Source organism: Carassius auratus, chromosome 1 (assembly GCF_003368295.1).
Source record: "Carassius auratus strain Wakin chromosome 1, ASM336829v1, whole genome shotgun sequence".
In the NCBI taxonomy this organism is placed as follows: Eukaryota; Metazoa; Chordata; class Actinopteri; order Cypriniformes; family Cyprinidae; genus Carassius; species Carassius auratus.
Genome location: NC_039243.1, coordinates 2,928,633 through 2,947,257, shown reverse-complemented (window position 1 = coordinate 2,947,257; position 18,625 = coordinate 2,928,633). Strand labels below are relative to the sequence as shown.

General features: G+C 34.7%; 1 protein-coding gene across 2 annotated transcripts in view; it reads right to left on the bottom strand.

Moving 5' to 3' along the window:
* Positions 1–771: 771 nt before the first annotated feature.
* LOC113114400 (uncharacterized) overlaps positions 772–18,625 on the bottom strand; it is a 30,662-nt gene continuing 12,808 nt past the window's right edge. Inside the window, exons 16-36 of one of the 2 annotated variants that reach the window (XM_026281413.1) lie at positions 16,401–16,457; positions 15,864–15,926; positions 15,657–15,761; positions 15,198–15,378; positions 12,940–13,026; positions 12,354–12,388; positions 12,013–12,173; positions 7,905–8,041; positions 7,395–7,448; positions 7,097–7,110; positions 6,171–6,299; positions 5,989–6,089; positions 5,545–5,653; positions 5,046–5,137; positions 4,847–4,938; positions 4,578–4,729; positions 3,260–3,340; positions 3,001–3,165; positions 2,682–2,807; positions 2,441–2,539; positions 772–2,179 (exon numbers count right to left, since the gene is read on the bottom strand). In XM_026281413.1, coding sequence (XP_026137198.1) covers positions 1,727–2,179; positions 2,441–2,539; positions 2,682–2,807; positions 3,001–3,165; positions 3,260–3,340; positions 4,578–4,729; positions 4,847–4,938; positions 5,046–5,137; positions 5,545–5,653; positions 5,989–6,089; positions 6,171–6,299; positions 7,097–7,110; positions 7,395–7,448; positions 7,905–8,041; positions 12,013–12,173; positions 12,354–12,388; positions 12,940–13,026; positions 15,198–15,378; positions 15,657–15,761; positions 15,864–15,926; positions 16,401–16,457 — 2,493 coding nt within the window. In that variant the 3' untranslated portion in view covers positions 772–1,726. Of the gene's footprint in view, positions 2,540–2,681; positions 2,808–3,000; positions 3,166–3,259; positions 3,341–4,577; positions 4,730–4,846; positions 4,939–5,045; positions 5,138–5,544; positions 5,654–5,988; positions 6,090–6,170; positions 6,300–7,096; positions 7,111–7,394; positions 7,449–7,904; positions 8,042–12,012; positions 12,174–12,353; positions 12,389–12,939; positions 13,027–15,197; positions 15,379–15,656; positions 15,762–15,863; positions 15,927–16,400; positions 16,458–18,625 lie in introns of both variants that reach the window. The other variant, XM_026281370.1, reaches the window with a different exon arrangement.

Below are 18,625 nucleotides of genomic sequence, written 5' to 3'. Positions count from 1 at the left end.
TGTTAGTCCAAAACAAATATAGATAAAACTGATAAAGAGTAAATTAAGCAATATCACAAAGCTTTACAAAATGCAGATAATAAAGTTTTTGTTAATTAAGGCAAAGAGAATCTGTTCATCTTAATCAGTTTTTTTTGTACACATGTGAAAAAATATTTAGGCAGCTTTTCTATAACTAAAAAAATAAGTTTCCTTTAGTCTGTAACACCTGTTTCTTACAGAGGATGTGTACATGACTTAAGGCATCATTGATATTTTTTCATGACTGTTTTATAAGTTGTTGTTTTCAATTCATTAGTTTGGTTTTAAGTATAATAAAATGTGGTAATTTTACTTAGAAGACACTGAACACTCTTGTTTGTGTCGTGCACTCTTACCATCATCGTTCAGCACAACAAATATTTACTTAATTTCAGACCACATTCAGTCCTGATGTATGTAATCTAAGCTCTGTTAAACAAGAGCTCTACAGTAAAACACTTCAGTTTCAGCTCATGAACCTACAATCATCTGAACTAATTAAACCCACTCTCAAACTGACACTAGTCTGGGTCTAAATACAGTATATTGAGGTCACATGACCAGATGAAAACTGCTATCATGATACTCTGTTGAAAGACTCTTTCATGTGTGTAAAAAAAGATTAATGACTGTCTGTTTAATTGAAACATATTAGTGATTAATTAATCACAAGACACATCTGTAAAGCAGAGGAACTAATACCCTAAATAGAGCAAACATTTATTAGACAAGAAATAAATCATTACTCCATTGTTGTTGATGCAATACAGTTTATTTTTGTCAGTTTCTGAGAATAACAAACTGAAAAGCATTACATTTTATCCCCTGAATAACTCATGTTTTCCCAGAAATCACCCAGAAATATGTAAATGAACTCCTACATCCTAAAAGGTACAATATCAAATGTAGAAAGACTTATTCTATGTCAAATTAAATCTCTAAAAATTAGTAACTCAAACCCCAAAATATATCGTACTGTAACCAGATCTCTGATCTACACACACATCTGAAGAAATTACAAGAAAATAAATGATTCCTCATTTACCTATATTTATCCATCACCAAACAAACCTCTAATAGTGTTACATAACCCTTCACCATCCTCTACTGTTAACTTGTGAAGATTTACCCAACATCAGCAACACATTGTGAATAATAATAATAACAAGCACATAGAGATCTGCTCAAACAAGAACATAAATCAGCCATTAGGCTCAAATATCTGTTTACTGTATTTGTGGAGAACTCAAATCAAGATAAAATCTCCCTCCACTTTAGTTTAGTAGCTCGGTTTCTTTGGATTGATTTACTTTTATGATTTTACTTTCTCATCACTGATTTTTCATTGCACTGCTCTTTGTCAGCAGCATCTGCCACAACATTTATTCACAAAATAATCTCATATGATCACGTGTGGCTTCAATAACTCTCAATCAGTTGTAATAATTTAATCTGGTGTTCCTTATTTTCTAGTCACTTTGGATAAAAGCATCTGCTAAATCAAATTAATTGCATGATATGCTAAGTAATTAATCAAGTTATTCTCAATTCAGTGTATATATTACTATTGGCAGAGAAAACCATTAAAATAAAAAGTAAAAGATACTACATGATTATGACAGCAGCGTAAATCACTGATTAGAGTATTTTTGTTTAGAAATGATAATTAAACATTAAATGAATGCTTTAAATTGACAGCCCTACTTTACAGATGAATGAGGGCGACAGATGGAGTGGACTTTAAACGTTTAACAGACAGAGCAGGAGCAGTGTTGCCATCGGGACCCCAAGCCTCAGGTTTTTCATACTTCCTCTTCTTCAGTGGCTGACTGGGTTCGGTGTATTGAGGACCCTTACAGAGAACCCACTCACCACTGAGCACCTTACAGGAGCGGACCTCTGTTATACCACAGCCGTCCAATGATGGACAGTCTTCTGTTGTCTCAAAGATTCTTCCTTCAAAATTCACCTTCTCATAGAGCTGGATCTTGAATGGCACACATTTAAGAGACCGAGCAGGAGCGGAAGTAGTGGATATGGGATCGCTCCCTGTGTTAAGATTGCCATACTCTCCCTCCTCGAGCAGGTAATGGTCTCCACTGTAGCCAGGGTCCTTATAGAGATCCCACACACCACTGAGCACCTTACAGGAGCGGACCTCTGTTATAACACAGCCGTCCAATGATGGACAGTTTCCTGTTGTCTCAAAGATTTTTCCTTCAAAATCCACCTTTTCATAGAGCTGGATCTTGAATGGCACACATTTAAGAGACCGAGCAGGAGCGGAAGTAGTGGATATGGGATCGCTCCATGCCGTAGGATTACCGTACTGTCCCTCCTCGAGCACGTAATGGTCTCCACTGTAGTCAGGGTCCTCATAGAGATCCCACACACCACTGAGCACCTTACAGGAGCGGACCTCTGTTATACCACAGCCGTCCAATGATGGACAGTCTCCTGTGATCAAGCTCCAATTTCCTCTAAACCCTTCCTGATTGAAGACCAGAATCATACACACCTAGAAGGAAAGAGAACATTGCTTTATATGAGACAAGCAAATAGAGCCTTAGTGTATGAACACTTGGTTTATGAACAGTGTCACTGTAAAGTGCTTTCTGTGTGACATGTGTCAGAATTACAAACAAGCCATAAACTCTCACCCCGTCCTCACGGAGACGCCACCATCTGAAGCACTCCTTAGCATCCCTCTCCTCCTCGTCTGATTGTTTTGTGTAGTAAACCCGACCAACATATTCAGTAAACTCCTCTGGCAGCAGACTGGATATCTGCAATACAGGTAAAAAACAAACATGGTCATCAATATTTATAGATCTAGGAAACTTGCTTTGACTTGCCCAGATCAGTGAATACTTTTTTTTGTCCCAGTTACAAGATAAAATACCAGTAAATGTACAATGTGTGTACTTTTTTCCCTAAGTGTAATGTTAAATTACTAGAGCAGCAAAGTGCTACAAGAACCTCATATTCCTTAATCTTGATGACTTCAGTGGGGTTTCTCTTCCTGTAGAAATAGACTTTTTTGATGAGGTCCCGCCTTGTTTCAGTCTTGTTTTCAGCCTTGTTTTCAGCCTTGTCTTCAGTCTTGTTTTCAGCCTTGTTGTCACTATAGTCCAGTTTAATAGTCTGTGTCAAAGATTCACAATATTACAGTGACTTAAAAGTTTTGAGACAATAACACAAATATCGAAGTGGAAAATTAGATTTGAACATAACATACATCAATGGTGAAATCCTTCTTATCCAAGAACACAGTTGGCAGAAGTTTGTTCCACTCTTCCACTGCTTTATTCCACTCTTCCTGTAGAAATGATGATTGAAGACAAACAAAATGAGAACAGTTTGCCCACAAGAGCACCTGAAAATTAATCGGGTTGTTTAGCCTTTATATATTAAGTATTTCTTATATGTTTTCATAAACTGCACATTTATGCAAATTTTAACTTGTATTTTCCTCTCTAAACAACTTCAAGTACAGATTTGTTAAAACAAAATTGTAATCTAAAATGAAGTGATAAAATAATTTCTAACAGCATCTGGAGTTATTCACTATAACTGTTCACACTACTGAATTACAACAGTAATGCCTTTCTGTATCTGATTTAAAAAAACAGCCTATAAAGCCCTATTCAGACGGGACTAGTTTTCTAAACTACGTTTGGGTTTCGATTCTTACCACCTGACGTCTGTGATTTTCATGTACCAATTCGGACGGGACTAACATCTCCGTGTTTAGCACAAAGGTGTATACCTTGTGACCATAGTTCGCTAACAATGCTTTTGGGAAATGAACCCCTGCACAGTTAAATCTTGAGTGTTAAATTAACACTGATTATATTTGGTCTCACTCTACTAGACTGTTAAAGCAACTAAAGCAAAGTTAAAGTTAATGAGGTAATTAATTGATTAACTAAGTGCTGATTGAGAATTAGTGATGAACAGCTGCTGTTAACAAACAGAATCACTGAAGAAAAGAGAAACACAAGAACTACTACAACTGACTTCAGACACAGACTTAGATGAAATCAACTGAAATAAAATACATGAAATCTCTCAAGATCTGATTAAACAACCCCACAAACAGCACCAGCTCCACTTAATTGGTTTCCTTGTTTGTTCTTTTGTATCGCTCTCAATTTCTGTTGTTCATGGCCTGCTCTCATTTGTTCTCGTGCTCTTTTGCTTAATTTGTTCTTTTTTTTAATAATCATCATTATGAATTATCTGTTGTCTTCTAATCAAACTGCTGTGGCTTGAACCTGACACATTCTTCCTCAGCTGAAACTGACCGTGACAGCCGGGACAGTGTATTATTGGTAAACTAAAATTAATTTAAGTCATTTTAATAGAGTAATAATGGAACAGACTGTATTTGTCCATTTAAAAAAAAAAAAAGACAGTTTTAATTGTAAATTTTAAGAAGGTTGTTAAGAGTGTTTCGTGTTATTATACATTACATATACATTAATATTAAATTAATGCCATTGACTTGTAACAGGTCCAAGATAAGTACATTAATTGTAAATGTCCTCTTTTACCTCTAAGATCTGTTTGTCATTGTGTTCAGTTTGTGTTATTCTAGTCTCTCCCACACACTTGGGCAGGTGTCTCTTCACAACATCCTCGAGCTTCATCCGAGCATCTTTCAGCTCGTCACCAGTGGAGTACAAGATCTCCTCAAAGATGTGATCTGATGGATGGAGAACATTTGCAACATAAATTTATAAATACAAATATTAATCTGCTAAGCAGAGAGAATAACACTTTTATTTAATTCTTTACAATCCTGTACATGTTTTTAACTGACCGTTCAGTTTCATGAACTCTTTCACTGATGTCACAGCAGTTGGTGAGAGCTGTCTGATCTTGTCTTTCGCTGCTATGAGGGCTTCTGAGATCCTAATGAACGAATCAAAAAAGTATGAACCAATAAACAACTTAAGCAACACTGAACAAGAAGAGCACAAAGATATTTTAAAACAGGAGTTCAGTCAGTGTTAACACACTTCTCTTCGATGATGTTGACGATCTTGTGCTGGTAGGCCTGCTGATACAGAGTGTATCTGGTGTGAAACATGTCATAAATATTATCAGCCACCTGTGAGAGACAGAGAGAGGGATGAATTAGAGCACAGACTGACTACAGTACGTGATTTCACTGATCTAACACCAAAACACTGAGCACTAGTGATCGGATCACCTAACATTCACCTTCATATCAGACGGAAGCAGAGCCATAAACAGGAAAATTTTACTCATGTAATACTGAATGACATTGGCTGATTAGATGAACTGGACCTTTCATTTAGTAATGGAGGAAGTTCTGTATAAGTTTCTGTTTTAACTCACTTGACTGAAGCATTGTTTCTACAATCATTTCTTACAGGCTGAACAATGATTGATCAGTCCCACATTATTTTACAAACTGCACACACTATATATAAAGACAAATTTATAGGTAATAAATGATCCTATGAGAAGTCATAAATAAGTGATCCTGTGTACCTTGTCTCTGAAGCAGATGTGTTTTCTCCCCTCCACCTCACACACACGAGCAGATTTCAGCAGACGCTGATGGTCGAAGCTGTTTGGGATGCCGAGGTGATGACAGTCTCTGACAGAGATACAGTATATCAAGTTATGATTTTGGATGATGTCGTACTGACTGCTTTGACAGAAACCTCTGACTTTATACAGACACACAACAGTGTGCTACAAGCAATAGATATCATCAGTTGTCAGATGCTCTATTCATCCATAAAACCAAGTCATACACCAAAATATGAATATTTATGAAAATATATTACAGGTTATACTATATCAAAGGTTCATCATGATATCTAATGTAATGTCTACTTCAATATTTTACAATGTAATAATTCTTGTTAAGATTTACAACCATTATTACAATGTGCATCCATTAATTTATTTTTTTATTAATTTTTTTACCGTGCAAAATAGTCCCATTTGCGCACATCAATGCCATTCCATTTATTTACCACGATCTCATACAGGAAAGCCTTGTCCTCCGTCCTGCCCTTCGCTGGCCACTGAAGAATCAAAATAACTTCAATACTCAACAGAAACACTGTATAACTTGAGCATTGGAAGGACAGTTCAAGATTTAGTACCCCTTCATCTGAAGTATCAACTCCTTTTATCAACTCCTTAATAAAGTTGAGATCTTTCTTCAGCTCTTTTTCCAGTTGCTTATTGTTTTTTACTATGTCCAGAAACAGCCAAACCGAGGCATCCTGAAGCTATGAGAATAAAACACACAAAGACAAATATATATGAATTGCCACACAGTCATAACTTTTAGAAATAAATAATCTAAACTCTATGGAGTTATAAATACAGCATTTTATGTTAAGCTGGTCATCTCTTGTAATTTATTACATTCAAAAAGCAAAACAAAATAAGTTCTGAATGCTACACCTCATCAGTGTCTCATTTCATTTTTAGCTAAAACTGAAACTGAATTAAGTGATCTATCATTTATCTGTCTCCTGGTTTTCTGTTCTTGTGGATAAAACACTGGAAACAAGCTTGTCTTTCAAAACCTTTTTCTGAGCAATGTTTATGAAACTATAATTGTGTTTTTGTGTCCTTTCAGAGATCGGCTTTTGTGTTCTAGTGAATCTGAAAAAGTCATACAGGTCTGGGAGGACATACGAGTGAGAAAATGATTACAGAATGATAATTGCAATTTATTAATATGAGTGCTGTATCAAAAATCTAAGCATAATTTGACAAATTTCTGCCTTGAAGCGCTCCAGTACACTCACTCAATAGACCTTTGTGTGTCACTGTGCACATTTATTGTGATGGGTTTTTGCTAAGACTTGATCTTTCAACAGTACAATATTTTATTTGGTTTACTCTTAGTAGACTGTATAGTAACCACATTGTGTTTAATCAAGTAGCATTTGTTTGTATTTGTAAAGAAAGCACCTTTTCATAGAAAACAGCATTATGAATTGTGAAATGTTAAATATAAAATACAGTTTTCATTTTATGCACAGTATAGAGTCGTTTTTTTTTTCTCTCTACTTACCGTCCACTGATTGCCTAAGAAAATAAACAAACAAAGGTTATTATATAAGATGTTTCATAAATGATGTCAAAAGAACTGAAACTGACGTCACAGTTCTACACATTACTGAAAGTATATTTATTCATCAGATGTAGAGTCTAATAATAGAAATGTGTTATTTGGTTTTTATGATATTTAGAAATTTAGTAACAGAAATTATAAAATAATAATAATAATAATACAATTAATTATTAAGCTTACTTTTAACTGAACACCCAGCTGACCGGATACATTGTCATCAGAGAAGTGAGAAACTTACCAGGGTCTTTAGGGATGAACCTGTCCTTAAACACGTAAGAGAATGGACCATGACCTTAATGAAAAACATAACTGTAAAATATAGGTTTCATTTTTCACATAAGAACAATTTTATACTCTTTTCATTTGACTTGCATCACATGATTTGCTATAATAAAGGAAACTTTCAGTTAAACGAGTAAAAGAGCTTAACCATCATACTCCTAGTACAAATAAGTACAAAAATACAGTAAAAATGTTTTGTTTTACCTCATTTTAAAATACTACAAACATTTTTTTTAGCAAGCATTATTCCAATTTTACCTTTACATCAAACAAACTTTTAACATATCAATCAATCCATTTTATATTTATTTATATAATTTGTTTGTTATTATTTGTTCTATTTAAACAAATAGTAATTTTACATTGCTCCCTCTTTTGAAGGATGTTCAACACAAAGAGTAATCACAGGTGTATATGTATAGTTAAACTTTATTTCTGCTCAAGTGTGCTCGTTTCTGGCACTCACCTAAATTATAGCACAGAGCTGCAATTTGGACGCACAGGATTTCTTTCTCCTCAATCAACTGGCTCTGTTCATTTTTAAACTCCTTCAGATGTTTCTCGTTCAGAACTTCTGCCAGACGTCCTGCTAAATATGCGGCGCTTACACAAAGACAGACAAGACATAATTTTAAATAAAACACAGGATAAATCCAGCTTTTACATCATTTGTTCAGTTGATTCTCTATATTGAACTGTATTGGTGATGGGCATTAGCACTAGGGACAACAATGTAAATGATGTTTTGTCAAGTAAACAGTTTATTCTAATCAAAGTTAGTAACAATGATTCAACCTAATGAAACAAAAACAGTTTTTCAGAATAAGAACTGAAAGAAAGAGCTTCACCAACATTATTTACTGTGAAGAGGATGAAGTACACCTTTACAAAACATTTTCTATAGGGTAAATAAATCAACCATATACTGTATGTATCTGTGATATTCTGCAATATCTTGTAGCTCATGAAATTTTTTTAACAAATTAGTAAGTTGCACGTAATGAAAGACAGTTGTTGTATGCTAATTTCAACAATGACAAAGCCATGGAAAGATTTTGGACTATTTTTTAAAAAAGTACAGAATATAAATGCAACCATCTTACAAGTTTTATGAAGCAAATTGGTGTTAATTAAATTACATTGTTTTATACCAAGCCTTTGTGCAACACTAACTCTAAAAGCAAAAGGTGTCTTGTCTAAATAGTTATATGATTAAAATTAAATGAAAATACTTTTTTTTCCCATAAGAATTTAATCTAGCAAAACTGATGACACACAGTTCAGAATCTCAGGATGAGATGAACAAGACAAAATGAATCCTCGTAGTGTGAGACAAAGAGGAAGAGGAGGAGAAAATAAAAATGAAGGCGATGAGGTCAAATTTCATTTGTTCCTGATGAAATACAAAACACTATAGTTGACTGTTCTTCTGCATGGACTGACCATGAGGGAAGTTGGTCTACAGGGTGTTATGTTATGCTGCCGGAAGGATAAGATAAACGAAGGATGGAATGGATCCAAGGATAAACTAAAGAAGGCTTTATTAAATCCAACACAGGGGATATCCAACATGGACCACAGATGAAGACACATGTAAGTGGTTTGTAGACCCGACAAAACTGAACTGAACGGACAAGGCTTAAATACATTGGATAATTGGGGAAACACAGGTGGATGGAATGACTAAATTAACAGGGACATGGAACACATTGGGAATAAAATAGACACACCTGGGAACTAATCAAACCAAACACGGGAAACAGAAACTGGGTCACAGTGGCAAAAACATACCAAAAGAGTCCAGGGGTGTGACACAGGGTTACAATACTACTTAACAGATTCACAGAACAACCTTTGATCTTAAAATCTTAAAATGTTTAACTAATGAATGCTATAGAAGTATTGGTAGTTACAGTTTTTTTTTTTTTTTTTTTTTGATTGCTAACACACTATAAACAGTCATAATAGTATAATGCCATTTTTTCAAAAAGCACACCCATTTTGCTGAACTATAAACACTATTCCTCTGCTTTAACACATGAGTCAGATTTGGTGAACTGTTACTGCAAAACCCTACACACAAATCCCTACATTTCTCAGTGCGTACACCGTTTGGTCATTTAGAAAGCACTAGCATTCAATATTATTCACTCAGTTCTGCACAGTTTGAGCTCAGTTAGCACACAATTACTCAGGTGAAAACACTAAGTCAAAATGTATTATACATCAATCAGATCCTTCGCTGGATAAAGGGCCAAAGTCAGCTTACAGTTTTTCTCAGTGGCTTTGGTGCTCTTCTCGAATCAGAAATTAAAGTTTTTACCAACTACTTACACAAAAAAATATTTTCATGTCACACGATTTTTTAAAGCTCTCACCCAAAGTGCAAAACTACGTACATGTCAAATCTTCAAAACCATAAGCTCTTTCTCAGCCTTTGACTTTTCAATTGCATAAAACACTTTTTTCAAAACACTACACACAATTCTCTACCTAAAGTGACTTGCTTTCCTTTTCCAAACACAGCCAATCAAAATGCTACACTTATTCACCAGGTCACACAGACACACTCCTCACATGTGCAAACACTAATTGCTTAACTGATCACTAACCAATCACTGCTTTACTCTACAGTAGTATAGAGAGGCCTATACATAGGTCAAAGGCAGAGGTGGAGAGTCCAGGGGTCAGAAAGTAAAAGTCCTGCCATATGTTTATTCCACCCATGAACTCAGCAGCTGATTTCACCAGAGGAGGAATCAAGTCATTTCTTTCAAGTCACAAACAAGTCTCAATTTAAATCCCAAGTCCTCAAAGAGTTAAAGTCAATGAGATAATTAAGTGACTAATTAAATGATAATTCTGCATTAGTGATGAACACCTGCTGTTAACAATCAACATCACTGAAGAAAAGAGAAACACAAGAACTACAATTGACTTTAAGCACAGCCTTGGATGAAATCAACTGAAAAAAAAAAAAAACTTTGTCACCATAATCTTGGTGAGTCCACCATCATGGAGATCAGCGTTTTCTTTAGTTGGGCTCTTGACCCTTTTAATAATTCAAAGTAATTTGCTTTTAAACAATTGCGGTTGTGTTACGTAGTAAACATTAACACATTGTTGAATTAAAAGCTTGAAGTAGAAAATTTAATTGCCCTTTTTTCATCTAAAACATTTTAATTAACTTCATGAAGGTGTCTCTCTTTGGTTTGTTAAATTATGTTCAGCAATTACTGAACTACAAAAAAGTTCTATTAAACAAATATTATTGTAATGCTTAAATATTGGGGGAAAAAATTGTACAGGCTCGGGATTTTAGACATGAGCACTTATCATATGATCCTCAACAGTGGTTACAATAATTATTCATGCTACAGTGCATAATCAGAGTTTTTACTATGGTGTTACCCAGCATGCACTTCAGTTTGAAGCGTTTTGTTGATTGTCACCATTGTTGAGATTCATATGCTGGGTCATGATGTCTGTGCGTCTTATTAGGAAAATATTTCAAAAATGTATATTTATTACATACATTAGGAAATGTATTCATTATAGTGATTAAACCAACGGTTCCACAAGGTAGGTTATTTAAAAACTGAACATTTGTTAATAATAAATACATAAAATTGTTTTGGAAATAAACAGGCTGATGCCTAATAATTACTTCATCATGTAAAACCAGCTAGTAACGGTTTTCTGCACAGCACAGATCGCACTGTTTTATAACAGCACATGTACTTTTACAGAGAAATATCTAACATTAGAAACCAAAGGTCAAGAGCCCAACTGAAGCAAACACTGATCTCAATGATGGTGGCATAATTTTAACCAATAAAACATCAGCATCTGATCCTCTGTAACGCACAATAACAGCAGGTGTTCATCACCAATGCACAATCATCATTTAATTAATCTCTTAATTATCTCATTGACTTTAACTCTTTGAGGACTTGGGATTTAAGTTGAGACTAGTTTGTGACTTGGAAGGAATGACTTGGTTCCTCCTCTGGTGAAATCAGCTGCTGAGTTCATGGGTTGTGAAAAAAGGTGGCAGGACTTTTACTTTCTGACCCCTGGACTCTCCACCTCTGGTCAAAGGTCAGATTACCTGTTTTGAACAATGGATGCTAACAATGAACAGAGAGCAAGAGGAGTAGGAGGAAGAGGCAGGGGACAACGAGGACAAATACAAAGAGGAGGAGGAGGAGGAGGAGGAAGGGAAATGGGAAGAGGAAGAAGAGGACGAGGGCAAATAAGAAAAGGAAGGAGAGCCATCTCTTATGAGATTAGGGCAACACTTGTTGATCATGTAATCAACCATGGTTTGACCATGAGAGAGTCGATTTACAGTGGCATCCATAATTCAAACCTTCAGAAATGAGAACATGAATACAACTATCTAATGACTATTTTAACATTATAGTAATGTACTGTAAAATACGTATGACTGGATAGTATTGCATAAACATTTGTAACTCTTAAGGCTTACAGTGTAAGACATCCATTTCCTACACTGCACTGAATGAATGAGGTTGGTTATCATGCTGAGAGACAATAAAAACATGGCTTACCCGATTGAGTGTTCGAAGCGAGTGTGAGTAGCTCCAGGATACACCAGATATGTTCCTCCGAGCTGTTTGATGTGTCTCAGTCTCTGAAACTGAGGAGTGTCAATGATCTTCACCAGCAGGGGGTGAAGCTCAATTTGTCCATGAATGGGATCATTGAAGATCTACAGGATAGAAAACAGACAAACACATCCACAAATAAATAAACTGCCCTCCAAAAGTTTGGAAATGCACTAGGAAACATGGGGCTTTGGACAACATCAGAACATTTCTGGAATTCAGTTGACAATTGACACTGGAATTAATGTGTTAATTTTCATTCATTTTAACCCTTTAATTTTTACCTTGCCTGAAGGGGTTGGATGGTCTTGGGATTTCTCTTTGTGGGATTCCATATATGAAAAAAATAAATAAATAAAGTATAGCATTGTAAATCCTAAGTGTAAGAAACATCTTTTAGTTGTATCATCCAAACTCAACTGGAGATTTCAATATTAATAAGAACTGGTCATTTCATGATTATGTATGGGGCAGGCAAACACCTTCACCCGATTAAGCCAATTCTTGTTACTAGAAATCCAAACAATGTATCTGATAAATGGATTTAGGTCATGTAAAGTGTTAAGCAACCTTAAAGGAATAGTTTTCCTTAAAGTAAATTCTGTGTTTAAATCACTCTCACTCAATGAAATATATGTCTTTGGGTTTAAAGCAAATATGACTGCAGTGGGATAGAAAACTTGATAGAACTGAAATTGAAGTTATACTCTAATGAAGATGGTGTATTACCATCCATATGCACATAAGAAATAAAGAATTGTGTTAGAAAAAAAAAATCCTTAGTCTTGACAATATGTATGCTCACCATTTAAAATAATTTATAACACTTGTGTGAGTGAGTGTAGTGAATGTACAGAGCAAGACACACACCTGCTGCTGATGAAGCCTTTCTTGATTCCTGTGCTGGCCCTGCTGAGGTCGATGATGAAGCTGTCTGCTGGCTGGATGTGTTGTCATCTACAGGTTTAAGATGACATATCATAGAACATCATAGTACATTATTATATCAAATTAATTGTTATACATATCAGAACTGTACAAAATGAATGGCAAAGCATGAAGAGAAAAAAAACTTTCTATTATTGTATACTTTAGCAATTACATTTTCATTTTTGATTTCTTTAGTTGTTTTTAAAAGAACAGTCCAGAAATTCTTGAAGCTCCAAAAAGGTATTTTAGGTTTTGGTTACCTGGACTATTAAAAATCTTAATTTGTGTTTTGAATATTAAAAATAAACATATATTAAATTGGGTTTGGGTGTAAATAAATAACAGCATTTAAATTTTTGAATGATGTTACAGTCTTATTTATGCATGTGTGAGTGTGTGTCTGTGTATGTACCTACAAGCACACACACACACACACATACACACACACACACCACTGTAAAACCCGACAAGTTAACTTAACTCAAATCGTTTGAGTAAACAATTTGCCTTGACTGTAATACCCGACAAGTAAAGTTAACTCAAACTGTTTGAGGAAACCGATTGCCTTAAACCATTTAAGTTGAAAAACTTACAGTTATGAGTACTCTGAACTTAATTCAGTTGAGTTCACTGAAAGAAGATATACATTGCAATTAAGTGATTAACTGAGTGATAATTGTGAATTAGTGATGAACAGCTGCTGTTAACAAACAGAATCACTGAAGAAAAGAGAAACACAAGAACTACTACAACTGACTTCAGACACAGACTTAGATGAAATCAACTGAAATAAAATACATGAAATCTCTCAAGATCTGATTAAACAACCCCACAAACAGCATCAGCAGCTCCACTTATTAATAACCAGACTGACTTTATTTCTGTCAGACGTCTACAGAAGATCTTATTGAGAATGAACTAAGGGTTAGATGTTGATTTATTGTTTCATTTGAAGTAACCATGTTAGAGATCAGTGTTTGCTTTAGTTGGGCTCTTGACCCTTGATTTCTGTCTTAGTCTTTTATCTGGCTGTTATAACCAAGTATGCCAAGTATGGTGACCCATACTCAGAATTTGTGCTCTGCATTTAGCCCATCCGAAGTGCACACACACACTGTGAGCACACACCCGGAGCAGTGGGCAGCCATTTATGCTGCGGCGCCCGGGGAGCAGTTGAGGGTTCGATGCCTTGCTCAAGGCCACCTAAGTCGTGGTATTGAAGGTGGAGAGAGAGCTGTTCATGCACTCCCCCCACCCACAATTCCTGCCGGCCTGGGACTCGAACTCACAACCCTTCAATTGGGAGTCTGACATCAGTTGTTAACTGACATCAGTTGTTCACCATTGTAGAGGTTCATATTCTGATTATTAATGTCTGTGTTTGACCAACTACTGGCATAGAAAATGTTTAGAAAGTCATTTTTATATTAACTGATTATCACAGAACCACTGGCTCTTAGTGTCATTTTTACTAGGTCCACTTCTACGAATTACCCAACATCTGTTTCATTAGAGATTAGACTCTGTACACTTCAATAATTGTGAATAACAATAAATAATTATCATCACCGATATAAAGTACAACAACCTTATACATAGATACAGGTTAACACCTGATGATATTTCTTCTTGGCTTTTTAATTACAACAGATTTGTTTTAGAAACACACGGTTATAACAGCCAGAGAAAAGACTAAGACAGAAGTCAAGGGTCAAGAGCCCAACTAAAGCAAACACTGATCTCTAACATGGTTACTTCAAATGAAACAATAAATCAACATCTAAACCTTAGTTCATTCTCAATAAGATCTTCTGTAGACGTCTGACAGAAATAAAGTCAGTCTGGTTATTAATAAATGGAGCTGGTGATGCTGTTTGTGGGGTTGTTTAATCAGATCTTGAGAGATTTCATGTATTTTATTTCAGTTGATTTCATCTAAGTTTGTGTCTGAAGTCAGTTGTAGTAGTTCTTGTGTTTCTCTTTTCTTCAGTAATTCTGTTTGTTAACAGCAGCTGTTCATCACTAATTCTCAATCAGCACTTAGTTAATCACTTAATTACTTGAATGCAAAGTTTTAAAACTTACATGGCTTAAATCAAGGCAATCTGTTTACTCAAACGGTTTGAGTTAAGTTAACTTGTCAGGTTTTACAGTGTAGAGTAATAAGTATGCAGATATGGCATCATTATTGAAGTTACCTGAATCAGGCTCAAAATCAATAAACTTTTTATTTTCTCTGCACCAGTCAGGAAAGTACTTCTCAGCTTCCTGCTGGACCTTCTTCCAATGCTCCTCACTCTCTGGATCCTCCTGATTCGGTGGATTGTAATAGACCCTCACAAGAAATTCATGAAACTTCTTAGGCCTGAGATTGGACACCTGCAGTCACACAACAGAAACCAAACACAACCTTTCTCAAACCAAGAAAAATGTGCTTCCATCACCCAGGTATGAATTCAGGTATACACAACAAACTAGAGCAATCTGATAAAGCTCAAATCACTTTATTCATTAAACTTAAAACTAATTCATTTATTTTAGTAATGACTCAGTTATAAAAAGGCTACCTGATAAAATCTTATGATCAAGAGATTCACAGTGATTATATTTATGAAAATTCAGGATGACAGATATTTGAGATAAATGAGCTTTAGTACCTGGTACTTCTGCATCTTGAAGGCTCTGTTTGGCTCATTCTTGCTGTAGAAATGAACATTATCAATGGGCTCATTACCCACTTCACCAAAACCCATCTCAAGAACCTGAATGAGTTCAGATTTCAGATGCGATAGAAAGTTACACTGTAAAAATTAGTCACAACAGTCATTTTTATTGTATTATTATTTTTTACAAATTAAACATACATGAATGTCAAAGTTCTTCTCCTCCTGTGGTGGCTTAAACTTCCCAAACTTATTCAGTATTTCCTAAAATACAGGAAAGTATTACAAGAAATTAAATGTCAAATAATGGAGACAAAAGTTATTCAAGTGGGGAATATCCACTACAATTCAAAAGTTTGGAAACCATTTAGTTTTTGAAATAAATTAACACTTAAAAAAAAAAAAAAAAAAAAAAAAAAAAAAACACTTTTATAATGTTACAAAATATTTAGATTTCTAATAAAACTGTACTTAGAATATGTATTCAGTGTGTTGTGATATTTGTCTGATATTGCTTACAATTTTATGTGTTAACATCAAATAAGAAGATGCGTATTAATACAAAACAGCAAATCATTTACACCATACACATGGTAAATGTAAATGCCATTCGTTTATATATGGATTGTTAATAGATATCAGTAATTATTTTTTGTGTGTTTTTAGGGTCTTATTAAACAATATTGATGATGTATGGTATAATGTAAGTAGCTGAGCTATATAACTCAGGAATGATACCTTATACAGTTTGGTCTTGAAGGCTTTATCAGGCAGTGCTTTGGCTTCAGCTATTTCCTAAAGGATTTGGAAGGATTAATTATGCATGCAAATATTACAATAAACAAAATAACATAATAATCTGATAAAACAGTCATTACATGTGAGAATAACACATACAAATATAGCAGCTAACAGCAATCAGTGTTGCCAGTATGGGTGGGTTCTTGCCCAAATGGGAAAAGGACAGGTGAACAGAATTAGGGCTAATTTAAAAAAAAAGACAGTGGGTTTTGTTATTCACTTGTTTTTGTTTGGTTATGTTATTTTAATACGTTTGAACATATATAATTAAGAAAGTAGGCCTGGGAGAGTGACCCAACTCTATGTGTTAAACTGTAGTTCTGTATGAATTTAAAGTGTAACATAAAGGTAAGTGCATTATTATTGTTAAATGTCTTAGAGTTGGTAGGTTTGGGGTGTTTTTTGACTGGAGTAATGTGAAATATACCTTCAAAAGTTCAAAAAATACTCTCACAGAAATATTTCACCCCAAATTTAAGATTTATGTAATTTTATTACATGACAAATTCCCATTTATATATTTTTTCATAACTTTGATGAAAACCAATCACATAAACTTTAAATAACAGAATCTGGTTTGTTTTATAACTCTTATTACACTGTAAAACCTGACAAATTAACTTTACTCAAGCTGTTTGAGTAAACAGATTGCCTTGATTTAAACAATGTAAGTTTTAAAACTTTGCATTCAGGTAATTAAGTGATTAACTAAGTGCTGATTGAGAATTAGTGATGAACAGCTGCTGTTAACAAACAGAATCACTGAAGAAAAGAGAAACACAAGAACTACTACAACTGACTTCAGACACAAACTTAGATGAAATCAACTGAAATAAAATACATGAAATCTCTCAAGATCTGATGAAACAACCCCACAAACAGCATCAGCAGCTCCATTTATTAATAACCAGACTGACTTTATTTCTGTCAGACGTCTACATAAGATCTTATTGAGCATGAACTAAGGTTAAGATGTTGATTTATTGTTTCATTTGAAGTAACCATGTTAGAGATCAGTGTTTGCTTTAGTTGGGCTCTTGACCCTTGACTTCTGTCTTAGTCTTTTCTCTGGCTGTTATAACCGTGTGTTTCTAAAACACATTTGTTATAACTCAAAAGCCCAGAAGAAATGCCATCAGGCGTTAACCTGTACCTAGGTGTAGGTTGTTATACTTGATATTGGTGATGATAATTATTCATTACTATTCACAATTATTGATCCGTATGGAGTCTAATCTCTGATTATGTGTTTTAGAAACACACAGTTATAACAGCCAGAGAAAAGACTAAGACAGAAGTCAAGGGTCAAGAGCCCAACTAAAGCAAACACTGATCTCTAACATGGTTACTTCAAATGAAACAATAAATCAACATCTTAACCTTAGTTCATTCTCAATAAGATCTTCTGTAGACGTCTGACAGAAATAAAGTCAGTCTGGTTATTAATAAGTGGAGCTGCTGATGCTGTTTGTGGGGTTGTTTCATCAGATCTTGAGAGATTTCATGTATTTTATTTCAGTTGATTTCATCTAAGTTTGTGTCTGAAGTCAGTTGTAGTAGTTCTTGTGTTTCTCTTTTCTTCAGTGATTCTGTTTGTTAACAGCAGCTGTTCATCACTAATTCTCAATCAGCACTTAGTTAATTACTTAATTGAAAAGTTTTAAAACTTACATGGTTTAAATCAAGGCAATCTGTTTACTCAAACGGTTTGAGTTAAGTTACTTATAGGGTTTTACAGTGCTATTTCTTTTGTCTGTTTTCTTAATTGCAGAATATTTATCATGTGCATCCAGTCCTTCGTGCTGTCTTTGCTGTAATCTGGTTTAAAGGGACAGAAGTGAGAGACTTATTTACCCTCATTTGATAAAACTGTTTTGAAAAAAAAAAAAACTTTACATTTAGAAATTTCTAGAATCTCAGGTTTTTTATTAGTGTAAAAACTTTTCCAAATTACTTTTCCAAAATAAAAAAGAAAGTAATTGAAATGTTCACTTATTTTTCACAAAATCTTGAAGTGTTCTTGTAGCTCAAGTGGCAGAGCATTGCATTAACAAGGGCAAGGTTGTGTGTTCGGTTCCCCCCGGGAACACATGACAGGTGACAATTGTTAGCCTGAATGCACTGTAAGATGCTTTGGATAAAAGTGTCTGCTAAATGCATTA